A 21930-nucleotide genomic window follows, 5' to 3' on the forward strand; every position below is an offset into this window, starting at 1 on the left:
AGATTCATTATTTTTTTTTTTAATAACCATATCTCTTTATTTTTGGCTCTTAGGTCTGTCTATGTCCAATTTCTGCCTTGTAAAAGTGCCCCAGGACAAAGAAAATGTTCAAGGAGTATTTTAGGGGGGGATTCTGCAGAACCCAGCGTATTTCCAAAGTCTTCCATGAGTTCGGGAGCTGTCCCCTTATTTTGGTAGAGTCGGCACATTTGTCAGGAAACCATAATTTCCTACATATGACAAATAGAGTCTGCAATTTTATTTTTCTAAACACAGGAATGAAGATCAACTAAACTGGCCAGTGGGAGCAATTGGCAGGAGCAAGTTCTTAAATGTAGAACTCGGTGACCTTTATAAGATCTATAATTGAGCAAATACTCCAAAATTCCAACATTTTTTTTGCATGCCACTTATAGGCATCATACTACGTCAGGCCTTTATATTCAGAGGATATTTCATAAATGCTTCTTAACTGAGAGTTCCACCTCCGTGAAGCCTACCTACTTGGAGGAACTGGGATCTCCCCTGTCTCACATTCTGCAAAGAAACCTGGCCATGTGCAGAGTAGGTGGGGATCTGGAAGTCACACATGAGAAACAAGGTTCCTGTTTACTTGTGATGGCATTAAGGAGGTTTCCCTAGATTAAAAAAATTAGGCTAGAAAGGAACTGAACATTCAGCAAACTTTGCAAAATCAATAGTGCGTGCAAATATATGAAACTTTTTTTTTGTTCTCAACTTTTGAGCAACTTGCTCCCCTCCCGGCAGTCATGCTCTGTGATGAAAAATAGCTCCACTGCATCTTGCACAAGAGAAAATAGTCTGGAACCACATTGAGTGTACACTTTTATACTCATTGGAGAGGGGAGGGGGAATGAGAATCCGGAAAAGACAGGCAGACGGAGACCCAAACATCATGGTGAGCATTCTAACAAGTCTTTTACCTCACACCAGAGCTGGATTCACATCTACATAACTGAGTGTGTGCTAACTAGGGAATGAAGAGCATGAATCCCTCTCTCTCTGTGCTCTACACGAGAGAATGATAGCACTTAGTCTACTGTCACCAGAAAACAGAAAGCCTGTAGGGGAAGTCAAATAATGGCCAATAATAGTGTTTTTTATTCTCACATACACACACAGGGCAGATAAGCTGGGACAAGTTATTTGAAAGTATTTATTTCACTTATATAGCTCCATCATTTTCAACAGTGCTTGACAGACGTCATTATCGCTGTCCCAATTGGCACTCAAAATTTTAATTCCCCATCAGTATCTCTTTGGAGTGTGTGAAGAAACTAGAGAACCTGGAGTAAATCCACACAAACACTGGAAGAACATAAAAACTTCTGGCAGATGTTGTCCTTGGTGGGACTTAAACCCAAGACTCCAGCGTTGCAAAGCAACAGTGCCGATTACTCAGCCACCATGCTGCCAGTATGAAAAACAATTACCCTCAGGGCACTTTAAGATGTCCTTGTTATTTGGTCTGATGTCGAATTGCAGTTCACGGACTGACTGCATATCTCTTGACCCGAGTGTGACAGCCTCATAGAAATCTATGAAGCTATCATGCGCAGGTCAGGAGATTGTGCGGTCAGTCTGTGTTTTGAGATCCAACATTGGACCGATTATCATGGATATCTGAAAGAGTCTTAAAGTCAGTAAATGGCAATACCATAACAAAAGAACTATTACTTATCTGATCAATTACCAGTATCGCTGTTTTTTTGATGCTCCCCAACAGTGTCAGTTTATTTCCCTGCAGCGCTCACATGTCATCTACCCATGTAATCACTGCAGGCAATAGCGGGTCACAAATTAACACCTACAAAAGAGCGTAATCGCATAAATTATGGACTAGTAAATAGGTCAACTAGAACTATAAGGAAACCTAATACTACCTACAAAAATCCAGCACAAGACCGATAATCAAATATTAAAACGATCTTTATTGAAAACAAAGTGGACAAGACACATAAAGACTCATAAATTAAAACCATATACGTCAAAACAGACAAGATAAAATAAATGAAAGTGGAAGAATAAAGTGCAAAAATTATGATGTAAATATACAGTAATGAGACACCCAGACAAAATAATTAATCTGACAGAACATCCTATAGACCTTAATAATGATCAAAAAGTGCTGGTGATATATTCCCTATCTATAAATATAGTAGTCAAAGAAAGAAAAACTATAAATGAATGAAAAGTGCCAGTGCATAATTAAAACTTGCAGCACTTAATTTGTAAGCATGTAGAATTCAAATTATAATGAATGATGGAATACCAAAAATAAATCACCTAAAGGTATGCAAAGTTCATAGGTGAGGCGTCACATCAATTTAAAAATAATAAGAGGAATTACAAGCCCATAGAGTCAAAATGCACTGCTTGTCCTCCACCTCACCCTCCAACGCACGTTTCACAATGCTTCCTCAGGGAGTGAGGAGGAGAGGAGAACACACAGGTGTGTATATATGCGTATGTATGTATACATATACAGCGTGTGTGTATATATATATATATATATATATATATATATATATATATATATATATAATATAGTGTAGCCATTACCGTAATGAGGTTCAGAAGTAAACAAAATACTGCATCTTACTTGGCACATACCACATCTGCATCCATAACTGCAGACTGAGACGGATGACGCATGTCAGCCGAGCCGCCCACCGCACCAGCGGACACATGCACACAGCGCATTTGCACTAAACAGGGATGGCCATCATAACAAAGAAATAAATGCCCTCACAATAACGGGTTTCAGGGGAGACTTGTTCTGACCTGCATCTATTGACCTATTTTGTTGCATGACCCTGCCCCCAAATTTATGACTTTTGCATAGAAAGTCGTCAGTGGTTGATATTCGAGATTACTATGAAGGCACAACCTGGAGATTCTCGATACAAAGTCTGTACTATCACTGGTCCAAGCTATATGGAATATTGATGCATATTGAATATTGGCTTGATGCTCCTGTCCACTGGCCTGATCATATGGTACTAACTTGTACATATCCTAAATATTATATAATACTTTCCATAAATTCCTTTTCCACATTTTTCAGCTGCTTATTACCTTGTAATAAAGGATTAAAAGTTTGGTTTGGCTAAGTTTCCATCCTTCCTTGGAGTCCATGGTTGTTATTATTGAGTTCTTTGAACATTATCCACCTTACACAATTTAATAAGAACAATCTGCTATTGCCAAGCTGGTACCAGACCATGCAGTGGAGAATTGTATAGTTTCTACCAACCACTATTTCCTGTATAACAGCCTTGGACAGAAGTGGTTACAAGAACCATAGATTTAATTTCTTGATGTCATTTGTCTTCATTGAATGTCAGCGTCCTTGCGTTTCATGATTTTTGCTTTTTTCAGACGAAGGTGCCTTTAGAGTTGTTTTGATTGAAAAATGTTCACAGAATTGCAAGTTTGGAACTTTAAAGAACTTTCTCTCTTCAAAGTTATGCTTGGCCTAATTGTGTTTCTAAAATAATATATCTGAGATCCAGCAAGGGGAATGTGGTCACAAAGCTGATGCCCAATCCCTTCAATTTACGAAGCTTTGGCTTGGCTGAGCTTGAAAAGTTCTTGGAGAGGAGAACTGTGGCTCATGAGCATTATAATTGGGGGAATATTTCTGAGGCTTTAGATATTGTGTATAAACCATGGTGAGATGATATTCAGTCAACAAAGTGTGAAAAACAAAAGCGACTGTTTAGTAATTTTCATCAGTGGAGGTCCAAGTGCTAAAGAACCACCAAGCGCTCAAATAAAAAGGCCAAATAAACCAGCCTATCCGAGAAAGATTTGGTCTGTACACCATTCGGCTTGAGCTTGAGGTTCACTGCTTGATTAAGCCCTTGCATTTGAGGGATAGATGGATGTCCATGCCACCAATTAAATATGCAAATTGTCTCATTAGAGAGGAAGAGGACTTTAACTCTATTTCCAGCCATTGGAACTAGCGATCCTACAAGTCATTATCTACTCTTTAACCCCTTTACCCTCAAGGGTGGTTTACACGTTAATGACTGGGCCAATTTTGGCAATTCTTACCAAGGTCCCTTTTTGAGGTAATAACTCTGGAACGCTTCCATGGATCCCGGTGATTCTGACAATGTTTTCTCGTGACATATTGTACTTCATGCTAGTGTTAAAATTTCATTGTTATAACTTGCATTTATTTGTGGCAAAAAATGTAAATTTGGCAAAAATTTTGAAAATTTTGCAATTTTCCAACTTTGAATTATGCCCTTAAATCACAGAGACATGGCACACAAAAACTTAATAAATAACATTTCCCACATGTTTGCTTTACATCAGAACCAAAATTTTTTCTTGTTAGGAAGTTAGAAGGGTTAAAAGTTGACCAGCGATTTCTCATTTTTACAACACCATTTTTTTTTTTAGGGACCACATCACATTTGAAGTTACTTTGAGGGGTCTATATGATAGAGAAAAACCCACAAGTGACACCATTCTAAAAACTGCACCCCTCAAGGTGCTCAAAACTACATTCAAGAAGTGTATTAACCCTTCAGGTGCTTCACAGGAATTTTTTGAATGTTTAAAAAAAATGAACATTTAACTTTTTATTCAGGTCCAATTTTTGTTATTTTTACCAAGGGTAACAGGAGAAATTGGACTGCAAAAGTTATTGTGCAATTTGTTTTGAGTACGCTGATACCTGATATGTGGGGGGAACCTCTGTTCCGGCGCATGGCAGAGCTCAGAAGGGAAGGAGCGCTGTTTGACTTTTTCAACGCAAAATTGGCTGGAATTGAGATTGGACGCCATGTCGTGTTTGGAGAGCCCCTGATGTGCCTAAACAGTTGAACCCCCCCACAAATGACACCTTTTTGGAAACTATACCCCCAAAGGAACTTATCTAGATGTGTGGTGAGAACTTTGAACCCCCAAGGGCTTCACAGACGTTTATAGCGTACAGCCGTAAAATTACAAAATCATATTTTTTCCATAAAAATGATCTTTTCACCCCTAATTTTTATTTTCCCAAGGGAAGCAGGACCCCAAAAGTTATTGTGCAATTTGTCCTGAGTACGCTGATACCCCATATGTGAGGGTAAACCACTGTTTGGGCGCATGGCAGAGCTTGGAAGGGGAGGAACACCGCTTGACTTTTTCAACGCAGAATTGGCTGGAATTGAGATCAGATGCCATGTCATGTTTGGAGAGACCCTGAAGTGCCTGAACAGTGGAAACCCCAACACACCCCTAACCCTAATCTCAACCCTAACCCTAGCCCTAACCCTAATGGGAAAATGGAAATAAACTTTTTTTAAAATTTTATTATTTTTCCCTAACTAAGGGGGTGATAACGGGGGGTTTGATTTACTATTTATGGCGGTTTTTATGTTTGCCAGCTGTCGCACGCTAAAAGACGCTTTTTATTGTAAAAATAGTTTTTGCATCACCACATATTGAAAGCTATAATTTTTCCATATTTTTGCCCACAGAGTCATGTGAGGTCTTATTTTTTTCAGGACGAGTTGATGTTTTTGTTGGTACCATTTTCCAGCACGTGACTTTTTTGATTGCTTTTTATTCCGATTTTTGGGAAGCAGAATGAACAAGAACAAGAATTTCATGAATTTCTTTTGGGAGGGGGGCATTTACACTGTTTCGCATGTGGTAAAATTGATAAAGCAGTTTTATTCTTCTGGTCAGTATGATTACAGCGATACCTCATTTATATAATTTTTTAAAGTTTTGGCGCTTTTATACAATAAAAACAATGTTATATAAAAATTACTATTTTTGCATCGCTTTTTTCTGCGAGCTACAACTTTTTTATTTTTTTGCTGATGATGCTGTATGGCAGCTCGTTTTTTGTGGGACAAGATGACTTTTTCAGTGGTACCATGGTTATTTATATCCATCTTTTTGATTGCGTGTTATTGCACTTTTTGATCAGCGGTATGATGATAAAGCATTGTTTTTTGCCTTGTTTTTTTTTGGCGGCGCATGCGTCCTTTTGATGGTGCGCCGAGCGCACCAAAATGCTACAGGTTGCGTTTGGCGCTGGTCGTCGCACCATCAAAAGGACGCATGCGCAGCCAAACGCATACCTGCACTCGGCCTGCGTCTCCAGTGCTAAAGATAGGGGATGCAGGACGCATGCAGCGTCATGCGCCCGTAGGCGGAGCTACCGGCGGAGGCGCAGCAGGGGGCGGGGCTTAGCCGTGGCCATGCGCAGCCCGATGCTGCGGCTGTAAACGCTAATGTGAAATTAGCCTTAACCAGGAAAAATGTTGGCAGCTTTTTCAGAGTGAATAATGAGTTTAGGAGGAGAAGTGGCTCATATCTGGATTTCTTTTATAAGTTAAACTACAAAGTTTCCTCTATTGTATCCTATTGATTTTCACAAGGTTTGTTTAAATGGCAGTGACCATATAATATGTATCGCACACCCCTTTACAAGAACCTGTTCCTTCCTTATTGTTTACTAGTAACACAGCTCTTCCTTTCCTTCCAGGTTTAGATGCAGATGGCGTGTACAGAGTCAGCGGGAACCTGTCAACGATACAGAAGTTGAGATTTGTTGTGAATCAGGGTGAGTTAATCCTCTTGTATGCAGACATGTTTTGACTTTTCCATGATGTAGCCTTGTTATTCCTGGAATATAGACTTTCATTCTGTTGTTCTGACTCTTTTTTTTTTTTTTTCATTGCAATTTTGATCAATGTTTGGATTCTTGTATTAAGCCTTTGATGATAATGTGCTCAGCTTATCTGGAAATGAAAGGAGAAAAAGTTTATTGGTGAGCGTTTGAACTTTTCTAAGGAATAATGGCTACAGGGGAAGACATTTCCTGGAAATTGGTGATTGTCTTGTGGAGAAAACAAAAAGCTAATGGCTGGGTCCGCTCTGTCATAATGTTCAGGAAATGCCCATCCTAATGGTCTGTCCAGCTTTTTGTAAGAATGTTCTGTCAATTATGCACATTATGCCTTTTTTGGCCATTCTTTACAAACTTCATTGAATGGTTGAGTGACGAATGTTATTCGGTTTTGTGGTTTTTGCTTTTTTGTAGTTCCTATTGACATTTTGGCCACTTAACACTCCTAAATACTTCTTGTTTTCAATAATGACTTCCGATGGTGGTCTTTCATGACCTGTAGACCGAATTTTACTATGACTATGATTAAATTTTTTTTTATATTTATTCTAGATAATATAAACCACCGATACATATCCATTTCTAATATAGGTAAAAAACCTTCATTTTGGACACTAAAATAGCTTTGGAAACTCCACTATACTATAAATCCTACACAAACCACGGAGATAAAATCCACAAGAAATATATATGTATATAATAAAAATATTTTATTATTACAAATACATAAAGGCTAGTACAAAATACAGACAAATGACAAAAGTGCTCATACAAGGCTCACATGTGGTAACCGCTAGCAACACCCTATATAGCAGATTGGGTGATGAATGTATGTGGAGCGATGAATCTCTATACTGCCCACATGTTTATAACATAACGATATTATATGTGCATAGTGCACAGGACACCATATAGAGAAAACAGCGCTAACACACTCCAAACAGTAATTAAATAAAACACAATGCAAAAGGTTAATATCATACCCATAAGATTACTGCAGGTGAGCACGGCACAAGACAGAGCAGCCCCGACGCGCGTTTCGCGTGGGCTTCCTCGGGGCTTCCTTTCTAGTAGCATAGATGTATAATAAAGTCGTCTTATGGTGATTTGTGACAAGGTCGTGTAGTGGGCCTTGTTATTACCACTGTGGTTTGTTGCCTAATTGAAGGAAATACTTAATTTCCTTAAAGACAGATACAAATAGAAACATGTGCTCATGAATTGGTTGGTCTAGGTGTATGCTCATTCTGCCAACGACTTTACATCCCACCTTTTTACTAAGGTTTATCTCTTAGAAAAACAAAATTATTATGTGATGTAATCCAAAACCCTCCATCCTTCAATGACGATGGAGAGATTCAGGAGGCTCCTATAAACATATAGTAGATAGCCGGTTGGTTCCCACCAAAAAACGCAAATTCTGTTGATTTTTTTCTAATGATGCAATAAGCTTAGGACTTTGGTCCAACTTTCAAGAATTATTAATTGGTAGGTAGACATACAAATTATATATCAAAATTAGATATGAGATCTATAGACAGATGAAAAGGCAGCAATAAAATATTTTGTGTCAAAAAGTAAACTTTTTATTAGACCATGTGGCATCGTATGTCGGTCCCATTACAGGACATTTCAAGTATACAATACAAATATATTTGTGCATAAATCAATTTCATAATTACAAATTCATTTGTATTAAAATGCAAATAATTCATAAACCCAACATACAAATCAAACGTAAGTGAATACATATATAATGTAACTTAAAGAACGTGGCTTCACATCCATTGATGATCAACATGCTTTATTATGGCATCGGAAATACAGAAACAGTGGCAACATTTTCATCCCTAGTATAAGTTTGGGACTGTGTCAGGCTTGATAAAGACCCAGACTTATAGTGGGTGATCAAAATGTTGCTGCTGTTTCTGTATTTGTGATGCCATAATAAAATTATCATTGTCAGAAAGAATATCGGCGAGATTACGCTGATCCCACCGGCTGCCACCAGTTTGTCAGACAATTACGCAATTGACTGATGAATGATGGACGAGGCCGCAGCAATTTACCCTACTAGGCCAGTTATTGGGAAACTCGCAGTGAGCATATGGTATATACAGCTCCAATTCCAATACCTAGAATATACATATATATCCCTGAACGATCGCTGCCTGCTGCACAATAACAAACTGCTACCACCAATCGTTTATACAGGCTGATTGGACACCGGTTACATATAGCATATGGCTTCAGGGGTGCGCTTTAGAGAGCAAGAGTAACAGAGCTATTAAATTGTATTTATTTATTTGTATGCCAGAAAAGTAAGCAGTGTTTATAAAAGTATACAAAGATAATACAAAATGGGAACAAAACAATATGGCATTTACAATCACATGCAATGAAAGGGATAACTAAAAGAAAATGAACTAAAACTGTGTCATGGACATGACTCGGAGCATTTGGGAAACGGACAGAACCACAAAAAGCTGTACCTTCTAGGACTGAAAAAAGTCAAAAACCCAAACTGCTTTTATTACATCAAGGTGGCTCTCACATGTGTTTCTTTGTGAGGTCATATGGGGACTGGCTATTGGATGTGCTAGGCCTTTTAGATGGTTATGAGAATCCCCAGCTTTTGGCATATCTTTGCCCGTGGAGGTCCCAGGCGAAAGATATTGTTGTCATTTTTCCTATCACGAGTTTACATTTATATAGAGCTGAAACATAGCATGGATAGCATCATCCATCCATATTAAGTTAGAGGTGTTTGGCCGGCCTTGTGATGATGTGAGTGAATGCGTTATGTGTTTGTCTCTTTGTTACGATGCTGAAAATATATCTTCCATAAATATCAGATCTTTGAAAACCCTAATATTCATCATGGACCACTGGCTTCAGAGAGTCTGAGATAATTCCTTTGAACAGCGGAAGCCCTTGCACAGGGTGGCCCATGTATATGGATACACCTAAATAAAATGGGAATGGTTGGTGATATCAACTTCCTGTTTGTGACACGCACCCGGAAATCTCATGATGTAGGCTTCATCTTTTCCTAAAGCGATAGTGAAAATGAATCTAGACATGCAAAAAGTAAGTTCCCCAGAATGGAGAGTTTGGCATTTTGTACGTAATTTATGGGTTTTATATTCTACTATAGTGTGAGTGAGTCATCTGTTCTAATTATTTTTGTACCTATAATTATGGATCAATTAAGCACTATGCAGTATCACATATTGTACAGGATATTGCTAGAGGTTATTCATGTACTTTGAAATATCACAGCATTATATACTGTATGCACAATAGTAATGTTGAGACAGCATCAAACTTCCATATCAGGTAAATGCACAAATGCCAAACCTGGCATGATCCTTTTTTCCCCAAGCAAAATCCAAGTAAAAGAAAGTGGCCTAGCATTTAATGATTGTCTTATAAAAAAGCTGTAAAATCAATCAAGACACTTTCGGAGAGGGGATATATCACCCTCAAGTTGAATATATGGGATTAATTATAACTGGGGAAATGAGAAAGAGCTAACACTTCCAACTTCTATTGAAGTAGGACCAACTGAAGTCAACTGGTAATTACAGCAGAGATCTCTGAGAACCAGCCACCAAGTCTAGGATTCGTATACTCAGAAGCGGAGAAGTACAGGGTAGGCCATGTAATGTGAGGCCACTTTCTTTTACTTGGATTTTGCTTGGGGAAAAAAGGATCATGCATAATGTGGGACGATCTGAGACTTTGTGCCTGTTCCAAATTAAATTGTAAAATTCAAATATGTGCACGGAAGAGACACTTATAGATTAGGAATTGAAGCAGATCTCCCTTTATTACCCTATAACATCATCTTATATAGGTTTTTAGTATTCATGCATTGTAACAATATAATTGGCTCATCTGATCTCTAAATATGTGCTGGCATTAGCATACATACATCTCATTGGCTAAAGGCGATTCTGTCTACACCCAGCTGAATAGTTTAGGTGTGTCTCTACTCCTCCCTATCTTTTTTTTCATTTTTGAACAATTCAGACTAAAAAGGGAGTCACTTCAACTGTATTTAGTAATTTTATAGTCTTATTATTTGCAGCTGATGATTTAGACCGAATTTCGATCCTTCAGAAGAGTGTTATGGTTTAATGTTTTTCTTTTAATCTTTTTTTGCAGGGTTTTTCTGCACTAGAAGCCATTGATAATAAAGTATATGGCTTACATGAGATAAGATTATTTTAGCGCAATGATTTATATTTTCTATTAAAGGTCTGAAATCACGTGACCAAAAGTAAAAGTAGTGGCTCCAGTTACTCCGAACTTTTATCGCGTCTTTGCCATGATTGAGTGAGCCTTTGTGTATTACAACATTCCATGAGTAAGAATCATTCACATTACTGGGTATTTTGGGAAATTGCTTAAATTCAGTTTTTGTCTACAAAAACTAGGTATGTCTGAAGATTTATATAGGTGATATATAGCAAACACAACAATAGAATTTCATGCATTCTAAAGTTTCACGCATAGTAAAAAAGAAAAAGTCAGGATAACTCTGCCCTATATGAACCCTGGAGGCTTGAGGCCAGATCCTACTCCTTTGCGAGCCATATTTTTATTTTATTTTTTTTGCATTTTATACATTATTTTGCAATGTGGAGCCAAAGGTAAGACTTCAGTTTGTAAACTTAAAGTAATAGTTGAAATGGTGCAGTTGTTCATATGTGGATGGTCATGGAACATTTTCAATGATAAAACGGCTACGGAGCAAAGAAAAAATGCAATAGGGTTTTATCTGGTATACATTTGTAGAATAAAAAAGGTTATGCTAATCTGGATGCGTTGTGCTCACACAACAATGTTAAAGTATAGAATTCCAGGTGCCACAGGTCCACAGATCAACAGACTAGATGCATACATGAAGAAAGGAATTGTGGATGTTCTGCACTGCTGGTAGCTGGAGAAGCAAGTGCAGGTACACAATAGTTTGTGGTTTTTATTGTCAACACATTTCAAATTTAAATACTTCTTCAGGACAAAAAAACCATGGTAGTTTTTGTCCTGAAGAAGTATGCAAACTTTGAAGCGCATCAACAATAAAAATCGCAAACATATTTTGTGCATATCAGAGAAGAGAGAAATGGAGTCCCCCGAACCCCCGATACCTCCGCCATCTCCGGGCACTTCTGCTCTGCCTTCCGGCCCTACACGTCATCTTCCTGGAAAAAAATGGCGAGCACAAACGCAGTGCACCTGCCAAGTTCTGCCTGCCGGTACCCAGCAACAATAGTGAATATTTCCTTTTGATTCATTTTTATCATTGTGATAAACCCTATCACAACAAGTAAAATAAAAAAAATAGTAAATCAAATCCCCTCTTGTCACCACCTTAGTTACATAAAATTTATCAAATAAAAAATTTAATTTTTTTTCCATTTGTTGGGGTTGGGTTGGGGTTGCGTTAGGGTTGGAGCTAGGATTGTGTTAGGGTTGGAGTAGAAGTTAGAATTGGAGCGGTTTCAAAAGCAAGAAAAAAAAGGTTGACTGCTAATGTTGAGCGCAAGTGCTTGCTACTCAACTTTTCATCGGGTGCTCGGGTATGTGCGGAGTTTCGTGGAGTTCTACATGTTTTCTCTGGGTGTCTAACAGCTGCAAAACATGCGGGACAGGGACTTGAGCATTTTACTTGAGCACCCATGATATTCAGCTCATACCCGAGCATCCAATGTAAACTGGAGTAGCGAGCACTTGCGCTCAACACTAATGATGACATATTCAATATGACAACCTAATGTTATCTAAGTCTGTGTTGTATCTGTTGGTTCAAAATGCTCTCTATGACCCTGGATAAAATCTGTGAGGGGCGTGGTTTGCAAAATGGGGTCACTTTTGGAGGGTTTCCACTGTTTAGGTACATCAGGGGCTCTGCAAGCACGACATGGCATCTGGTCTCGATTCTAGTCAGTTTTGCATTCAAAAAGTCAAATGGTGTTTCTTCCCTTCCGAGCCCTGTTATGCGCCCAAACAGTGGTTTTCCCCCACACACAGAATATCGGTGTGCTCAGGAGAAATTTCATAACAAATTTTGGGGTCCATTTTCTCCTGTTACCCTTGTGAAAATAAAAGCTTGGGTCTAAAGATAATTTTTTTGTGAAAATAGTTAAATGTTCATTTTTTCCTTCTACGTTGCTTCAGTTCTCGTGAAGCACCTAAAGGGGTTAATAAACTTCTTGAATGTGGTTTTGAGCACCTTGAGGGGTGCAGTTTTTAGAATGCTTTCACTTTTGGCTACCATATTTTTCGGATTATAAGACGCTCCGGATTATAAAACACACCCAAGTTTTGAGGAAAAAATAGGAAAAAAACATTTTAATAAAATGGTGGTGCTTCCTATAATCCATGCGTCTTATTGCTTACCGGGGATGGTGGCTGTAATGAAGAAGGGTCCCAAGGTTGCTGCTGGAGGAGGCATGAGTGGAGCATTGCTGCAGGTTGGGATGAGGGGGTGTTCAGATGTGCGGCGCGCTGCTGCGAGTGTCCGGTGCTGCTGCGGATGTGCGGCGCCACTGCAGGTGTCCGCTGCTGCTGCTGTAGGGCTCTGCTGATATTTTGTGAAAGGCCAGAGCCCCCAGAGTTCCATGGTTTCCTATGCGATGGACTCCAGGAAAATGGCTGCTGGGGGCGGTGCATGCGCAGATGGAGATCTTGACATCAAATGGATTTGCAAATTTTTGTTGGAAAAATGAGTAATCACTGATCAACTTTAAACCCTTATAACTTCCTAAAAAAAATTTCAAAAATTGTGCTGATTTAAAGTAAACATGTGGAAAATGTTATTTATTAACTATTTTGTGTGACATAACGCTCTCGTTTAAGGGCACAAAAATTCAAGGTTTTAAAATTGCTAAATTTTCAAAATTTTTGCTAAATTTCCATTTTTTTTCATAAATGCAAGTCATATCAAAGAAATTTTACCAATATTATGAAGTACAATATGTCACAAAAGAACACTCTTAGAATCGTTGGTGTATGTTGAAACATTCCAATGTTATTATCACATAAGGTGACACTGGTTAGAATTGTAAATTTTGGTTGGGTCATTAAGGTCAAAATTGGCTTGGTTACTAAGGGGTTAAGTGCCCTATCTCACCATTGAAATCTATGACACTGAAGAAGTGTTCTACATTTCTCTGCTACTTTTGGGTATCTTCAGTGTCCTAGCATTAGTGGTACTTCACACTAAGCGACTTCGCCAGCGATCTCGTTATGTGTGACACTTAGCAGCGACCAGGCCCCCCGCTGTGATGTTGCTGTTTGTGCTCGAATGTCCTGGGCCAGTTTTTAATCGCTGGTGTTCCGCTGGCCAGCATGCATCGCTGTGTTTGACACCGACGAGTGACCTCGTTAGCGACTCAGAAATCATGGACGCAGGCGGGAGTCATCAAAATGGCTGCTGTGACAAGGTCCCAACAACCGCCGAGATCGTTGCTGCGTCGTTGGGTAAATCTGACTGACAGCTTACCAGTGATAATTTAGTGACACACCAGCAATCCTTACCAGGTCGTATCGTTGTCGGGATTGCTGCTGCGTCGCTTAGGCCTCTTTCACACATCAGGTTTTCGCCGTCAGGCGCGATCCGGCGCTTTTGACAGAAACCGGATCCGGCGAAATGCAATGCCGGATCCGGTTTCCCCCCCATTGTCTTGCATTTGCGCCGGATCGCGCCGGATGGCCATGCGTTTCATCCGGTTTTCGCCGGATCCGGCAATGTGTCGCGATCCGGCGTCTGGAAAAAACGGCTACTGTAACGTTTTTTGTCTCCGGCGAAAAAGCCGGACACGCCGGATCCGGCGCGTCCGGCTTTTTCACACAATGAAAGCCTATGAGCGCCGCAATGCGCCTGATCCGGCGAAAGCCGGATCCGGTGGCCGGATCCGGTTTTTTTGGTCTGAGCATGCTCAGTAGCTCTGCCCACAAGACATATATAAAAGCAAGACAGTGGGACCCACAGCCACACCCAACATGCCACCCAAGAAAGCAACCAAGCGCAGCAGGAGAAGGCAGGAGACCACTGCAGCACCATCAGCACCACCACCACCCCAAATGGAGCAGCAAATGGAACATGCTGAGGAGGGGAGGCCAGCAGCAGATGAGAGACGGTAATTATCAAATCCCCCATTCCTCCAAACTAGGGCTATTGAATATCAAGATATTCATTGGCCCTTTGTTTCTCTTTATTCAACAGCCACCCAATAGATGCAGCAGCAGCAGCAGCAATGGCAGCAGCTGGAACACCACCCACAGGCATGGAGTGTGGCCACCAGGAAGACAGCACATCATCTTCTGGGAGCCCTCCCTCGCATCGTCAGCGTTTGACGGTAAGTTTTTATTTCCAAAATCCATCATCTCTGTAATATATGTCTATTCATTGCCTTTTATTTCAAAACAGGATTCACAAGATGAAGAGGAGCTACCAGAAGAAGAAGGAAGGGGTGGACAGACACTTGGAGTGGGCTCACAATTGGTAAGTTTTTTGCATCAAACGCAGAAACACAACATCACACTACACACAACACATAGAAAACAATGTTCTGCAGACCACACACAGCAAACAAATGCCTACATCCAAAGACATAACATTTTTTGTTTTCTTCTCTAGTCTTCCCAATCTGGTGCTCGGCCAAGAGGTCCTCGCAGTGCCTCCCAGGGTCGTCGGCGACAGCAACGCGGCGGTCACCAGCGTGTAAGTATAAATATTTTTGCTTTGTTTTTTTGCACTTTTTATTTCATTTCTTTTGTGGAGGCTAATTATGTTATTTTTGTCTTTTTCTTTAACAGTCTTCACAGCGTGCTCCCGACTCTGACGGTGAGGATGGAGGACTCGATGTGGACCACCTCATCGATCTCGTCAGAGAAAGGGAGCCGCTCTGGAATATCGCTGACCGCCGCCACGCTGACCTTATCGTTACCCGACGACTCTGGGAGGAAATCTGTTCGCTCCTTGTGGGCCGCTGGGAGGACCTCGATGTTCGGGCCCAGATTAAAGAGCGTAAGTATATACAGTACCGGTTGCTTGATGTAAACTAGTGTTTCCCGAACTCCAGTCCTCGTGGTCCCCACGGATCATTTGTTCAGGATTTCTATTTACTATGGAAATCCTGAAAACACGACCCCTGGGGACCATGAGGACTGGAGTTTGTGAAACACTGATGTTGTATACTAACCACTCCTTTCTCGTTTCAGGGAACAGAATTGTGAATCGGTGGCGGTCTGTGAGGGATCGTTTCAAGAAGGAGTTCAATAAAGAGATGCGGGCCCCGAGTGGATCTGGAGGACGCAGGAGCAAGTACAAGTACGCACAAGCCCTGTCGTTCCTCCGGGAAACAATGGTCACTAGAAGGTAAATATTACACACCACATGTGAAAAAAAATGTTAGATGTAACTTTTTTTTTTCAGCCAGGGCCATACCATGTCAGTATTTTAATTGTTTTTTTTCTCTTTATTCCACAGCACGGTGAGCAGCACTCGGGAGCCTGCACGATTGGACCCTTCTGAGGCGATCCCTGAGGAGACCGGCACCGAGGGACACTTCGACCGCCCCGGTACATCTGCACCTTCCCAGCCTTCCCACACATTCGACCCATCTGTCCCATCCACCAGCACAGGAGCATCGTGGCCACCTACATTACATGAAGCTGCTGGTGAGGAGATCGCTTTCCCTTTACCCCACCCTTCTGCCCCTGCCACCTCTAGTACACCTGCGGGTACTGGGCGGCAGCGGCAGAGGGGTCAGGAAAAGAGTTATGCGCCAGAGTTCTTGCATCTGAATGCATCTTTCCAGAACTGTCTAAAAGTCTTGTCAGAGCAAATCTCCGCAGGCTTTCAGCAGATCAACTCCAGCATTCTGGAGGTGAAGACACTTCTGCAAACCATGCATTCAGAAGCAAGATCTTCGCCAAACCACACCTTTTTCAGGTCTGTTGTGGAGCGCATGGCAACACTATCTCCTACCCAGCAGATGCATGTAATGCATTCGTGCCACGGTGCTCTACAGCAGGTTACCTCCCAACCTCCACCTACCACCACTGTAGTTCCTCCACCTGCACCCCCTCCAGCCACTTTCCATCCTCCCCCTCCTATTACATCTGCACCCCCTCCAGCCACTTTCCATCCTCCCCCTCCTATTACATCTGCACCCCCTCCAGCCACTTTCCATCCTCCCCCTCCTATTACATACCAGCAACCTCACCAGTACCAGCAACCTCCCCAGTACCAGACATCTCCCCACTTCCAGCAACCTGCCCCGTACCAAACTCCTTCCCCGTACCAAACTCCTTCCCCGTACCAAACTCCTTCCCCATACAACTTTCCATCAACATCATCTGCTCCTACAGTCCCTGTCCAACCCTCCACTCCACCGCCCACCACCTCTTCTGCCTCCCACATGTCCACCCATTCTGTAGCTTTTTCCACACCATCACCTCTAACTGTTCCTTCCCCACCACGATCCCAGTCCTCTCTCCACACTCCCATTGTCGAAGTGTCCCGCAGCCCCTCCAGCAGTATTTCCACCCCACACTACACCGAGTTATAATGTTTTTTTTGTAATAAAAATGCCCATTTGGTTGGTTTCAAACCTTTATTAAAAAAGTTTTTTTAACTTTAAAAACAGTTTACACAAAAAAAAATATTTTAAATAAAAGTTAAATTATTGTTTACACTGGTTGTCTGTCATTTCTTTCTGCGGCGAAATATGTTTAAAAAAAAGGTTAAATACAGGGTATTTAAAAGGTAAAAAGGTATTCAAAACCAGGTATATAACTGTGGGTAAATTTTAGCTTTTTGCCACAGTTGTGTTCCTGGTTGTGTTTGAAGCAAAGTATTTCACCTGAAAAGTTGTGTTTATTGTTGGTGATTTCCTAACAATGTACACAACTTTTGTTAAAAGGTGAAATACTTTGCATAAAACACAACCAGGTACACACCTGTGGCCTAAAGCTAAAAATAGTAAGACCATGACAAGATAGCCAACTTTGGTTGGCAAAGGTATATACTGTTGGTCCAGAAGGTACACAAGTTTGGTTAGGGCACAAATCTTTCACACTCTGTCATCCTGCCAGTGTACTCTGCCTTGAGGTGACATAAAGTATAGTGCAAAATTGTCCCTCATTACTGAAACCGTCACAGAACTTCTAGTGGTAATATTTCCAATGACAGCATCCATCTTCGCCAGTAACTTGCTCTTCTCTCCAACCTGCACTTTCTCCTCTACAACCTGTCAAAGAAGGGCTGTAGGAACATGCTATATATAGTTTTCCAGTAGCCAATCCCGTTCGGAAGGCCACAAGGGTCAATTTTAAAAACCAGATCCGGCGTAATCCGTCGAAAAACGGATAGAAAAACGGATGAACCGGATGAGACGGATCCGGTTTTGTCTGTCAAGAACAAGACGGATCCGGCAGAAAACCGGATCCGGCACATCAGGTTTTACAAAACATTTGCCGGATCCGGCATTCCGGCACGACGCCGGATCGCGCCTGACGCCGAAAACCTGATGTGTGAAAGTAGCCTTAGTGTAACGGTACCCTTAAAGAGGATCTGTCATTTCCAATCCTCTCTTGAGCATTAGATTATTCCTTGTATTTTTTAATCTGCGAAACAGTTCCAAAGCTATGGGCCTTTTTATTTGTGCAAAATGTTATGGTCTTTTGCAAGTGCCATGACTCATGGAATCCTCTCGGTCACCTATTAAGGCTGCTCTGTATTATTACGTCCCCTTGTAAAGACCAAAAAAAAAAAAAACAAATAAAAAGACCCATATCTATGGAACCAAGTAACGGATTTAAAAAAAAAAAATAAAGGAAAAAAAATGAATATTCAGGGGAGCAGCATGAATGAATAAGAGTAAAAACTAGCCACTTTTGACCTGGTGACAGATTCTCTTTAAATGGAACAGCAGGGCAACTCCAAGACTTGGAGCACCAGACTACTCTTCCTGGAAGAACTCGAGAGAATGATGCTCCAATTAGTGGGACCTGCACGGATCTAACAGCTATCACCTCTCCAGTGGATAAGTGATATCTTGTCAGGTTGGAATACCCTTTCAATCTGTTTGAATGCTCCATGAAATACTATTTGAAGACTCCTTAGGGTATGGGCACACGATCAGTAAGCGCTGCAGGTTGGATACTGCGTACAAGGGCAGCATCTAACCCACAGTGGCCAGATGTTACAGCATAGTAATCCCATGTCCACTATGTGTCCAGCATGTCTACGGTATTTATCTTACGGAGACGAGAATTTCCGCAAGAGAAATTTCACCAATAGAATGTATTTGACGCACGGTTTAGTAAACACATGGGGATTCGCCTGTGTTCAATAGAAGGTAGCGCTTTGGACGCAGCAAACATGCGCTCCATCCAAAGCGCTGCCACTTCCGGATCATCTGCACATACTTTTAATATTTCGTTATTTCTGGTGCAAGTCTGAAGTGACCGTGCAAAGCTTCTGACTAAGATGCATGAAACAACCCAAAAACACAAACGCAGTTTCAATAACTTATTGATAGAGGTGATAGACTGATAGAGATTTGAGTGGAATCTAGTCTATTATTTCTAAACACTGTTTTTTGGTGATTCCTTTGTATCCCCATTCATACTGCACTCACACACACAAATGATACACCATTTGAAAGGTAAACTTGAGCAAGAAAATAGCCAAACAAACCAGACATTCACGATTTGATCACAAAATACAGTTTAAACATTAATTTTCATAAACCTGCAGTAAGGAAAAATGACCTGCAGGTGGCACCACAGTTCCCCAAAGCACACTACCAACACATTTGTATACATGCACTGCCTTTTTGTTGATTACTTCGCCCCACACACACAAATGATACACCATTTCAAAGGTAAACTTGCTCCCTTCAGCAAGAAAACAGCCGAACAAACCACACATTCATGATTTTATCACTAAATACAGTTTAAACATTCATTTTCATAAACTTGCAGAAAGACACAATGACCTGCAGGTGGCACCTCAACCGGAAAACATTTTTTGGCCTCTACTTTTCAAAACAATTTATTGTATTACCAATCTATATATATATATATATATATATATATATATATAAACACCTGTCTGTGTTCATCAGCTCATGAAATACATTTATATTTGACCAGCTTGCTTTTTCTGAAATTGCCTGTGCCCCAACGACCAATGTGCAAAAATTTCACCCTTGCCAAGCTAGTTGAATTATATATAAATATTCTAAAAATATGCATTTGCCAAAATGCAGATTTTTAGGGGGGTAATATACATCCAATCAGGTTCAGCATTAGGGCAGACGTAAACTGTAAAGAGACTTCACCACACCACCCAACTTGCCAGCCCCTACGCTCCTCACTGTCATTTGTGTGGTCCTCAGTGCATCTTCTGCTTGCAGCCGTTCACGCTGAAATTACTTCTGTGCATGCACATGAAAGGTTGCAGCGCGCGGCATGACATTGTGATGTTTTGATCTGCCATGATTGCACAGAATTGGGGGTTTCAATTCTGAGGGGGTGATCAGAAAATGCATCGACAACCAGATGGATGACGGTGAGGAGTGGAGCGGCTGGAGACGTGAATGGTGAGGTGATTGTAAGGATTTTTTTAAATTATTTACAACTTACATTTATTTTACTCTGTCTTTGGAGAGTCTCTAAACCATAATAATACCAGACCTTAAATTCATGGAGAATAACTTTTTGGCGAATAAAATGTCCCCCAAAAAAATCTGAACGGACAGGAGAATTCAAATGCTGCCTGATCCGCTCATCTCTACTTATTGTAAAGCTTGTTGCGAAAGGGATGAGTTGCAAATCTAAATCAAGTTATGATCTAATCCTACAAACATCAATAAGCACGGAATATCAGAAATATTCAGTTAACTCATTTTGTAGCGAAAAAAAAGCCGCAGCGCAATTCTGGTTATTTTTAGTAGAGCCACATGCAGCAAATATATGAACAATCTCAAGATATGTATTAACTAAATTACACATTCAAATAATTTAATAATAGAGAGAACGGTGGCTTGATTAATTGTTACAGAGTAAAATTTACAATAAACCTGTCTTGATGGGTTCCTCAGCGACGCTGTATTACTGTCTGTGCGGTTGTTTAACAAGAATTTAATTGAAAAGATAAGTGAATGCACATTTAAAAGTATTGTTAATTTGCTTTATAATCACCCCATCCTTCAAAGTATTGACAGCACCAGGCAAAATCCCTTTCTACTTTACCGTGTATTATTTTCCATATGTGCATCATAAATTACAGAGTTTTAATTGGAATATTTATGGATTCGATCTGGAAAAAAAAAAATAGTTTTTAGCATCAACGACTTGGAAACAGATAATAAAATGGATCTTTTAATTGGCCATCACAATCTTGTGTCCGGACGTTGTCCCAAGCAGGATCTAAGGACACAAAATGTTTGCTTGCTTTTTCCTTAATTTAGGAGAAAGGAATAACTACATTTTTTGGTCGTCAGGTGGATTCGGTTACAGAAGGTTTAGTTATAGGCAGCATCCATAGAGATTACAAATAAATCATCCAAAAAGCTAGGCAACTTTATCTACAGAATTAGGGATAAAAACCCTTGTTACCGTTTTGTGTCTACAGCTTCTATGCAAACCTATGGGTTTCTTTGGTCACAGACTACAGATAAATATTGTGTAGTCTGATCTAACTGGTGTCTACAGGGCCAGGTCATTTTTATTTGCCAAATCCGGGAAGAAGCCCAGCGTAACCATTTTATGTCTACAGCTCCTAAGCAATTCCGTGTGTCTCTATGGTTACAGACTACAAACAAATTCTCTGTAGTCTGAGCCAACTGACCAGGTATTTTTTATAGAACCAAGAGCCCCTCCTCTTCCTACAACACCCCTGATCTCCTCTTTCAGAGATATCCAAAATCTAAAATGAGCTCAAGAATTCCTAAAACGCACACTAATTTTCAGTTACCCATTAAAAACCTATATCTGCAGTGATTGCCTCTATTCTATCTTTCTATTTCTTCTTTCTTACATATATTTGGCAGTTTAGAAGATACTTGTAGAAAAGAGTATGATTACAAGGTCAGACTACATAGTTTGTTTGTAGTCTGTAACCATAGAGACACAGAGATCGGCAGAGACTCTGTAGACATGAGATAGTAATAGAATTTTGATACATTTTTGCAGCAATAAAATATTTAGGTTCCAAAAGAGTATTTGCTTCTTAACAG

The 21930-nt window shown here is 40.4% G+C and overlaps 1 protein-coding gene across 1 annotated transcript in view; it reads left to right on the forward strand.

Annotated features, from left to right (window-relative positions):
- Positions 1–21930, forward strand: part of ARHGAP15 (Rho GTPase activating protein 15) — an 830524-nt gene that overhangs the window by 604937 nt on the left and 203657 nt on the right. Inside the window, exon 12 of the mRNA XM_073545572.1 lies at positions 6524–6601. Within this exon, the coding sequence (XP_073401673.1) occupies positions 6524–6601 (78 nt within the window). The remainder of the gene's footprint in view (positions 1–6523; positions 6602–21930) is intronic.

Source organism: Dendrobates tinctorius, unplaced genomic scaffold (assembly GCF_039654945.1).
Source record: "Dendrobates tinctorius isolate UK_male_01 unplaced genomic scaffold, ASM3965494v1 ptg000143l, whole genome shotgun sequence".
Classification (NCBI taxonomy): domain Eukaryota; kingdom Metazoa; phylum Chordata; class Amphibia; order Anura; family Dendrobatidae; genus Dendrobates; species Dendrobates tinctorius.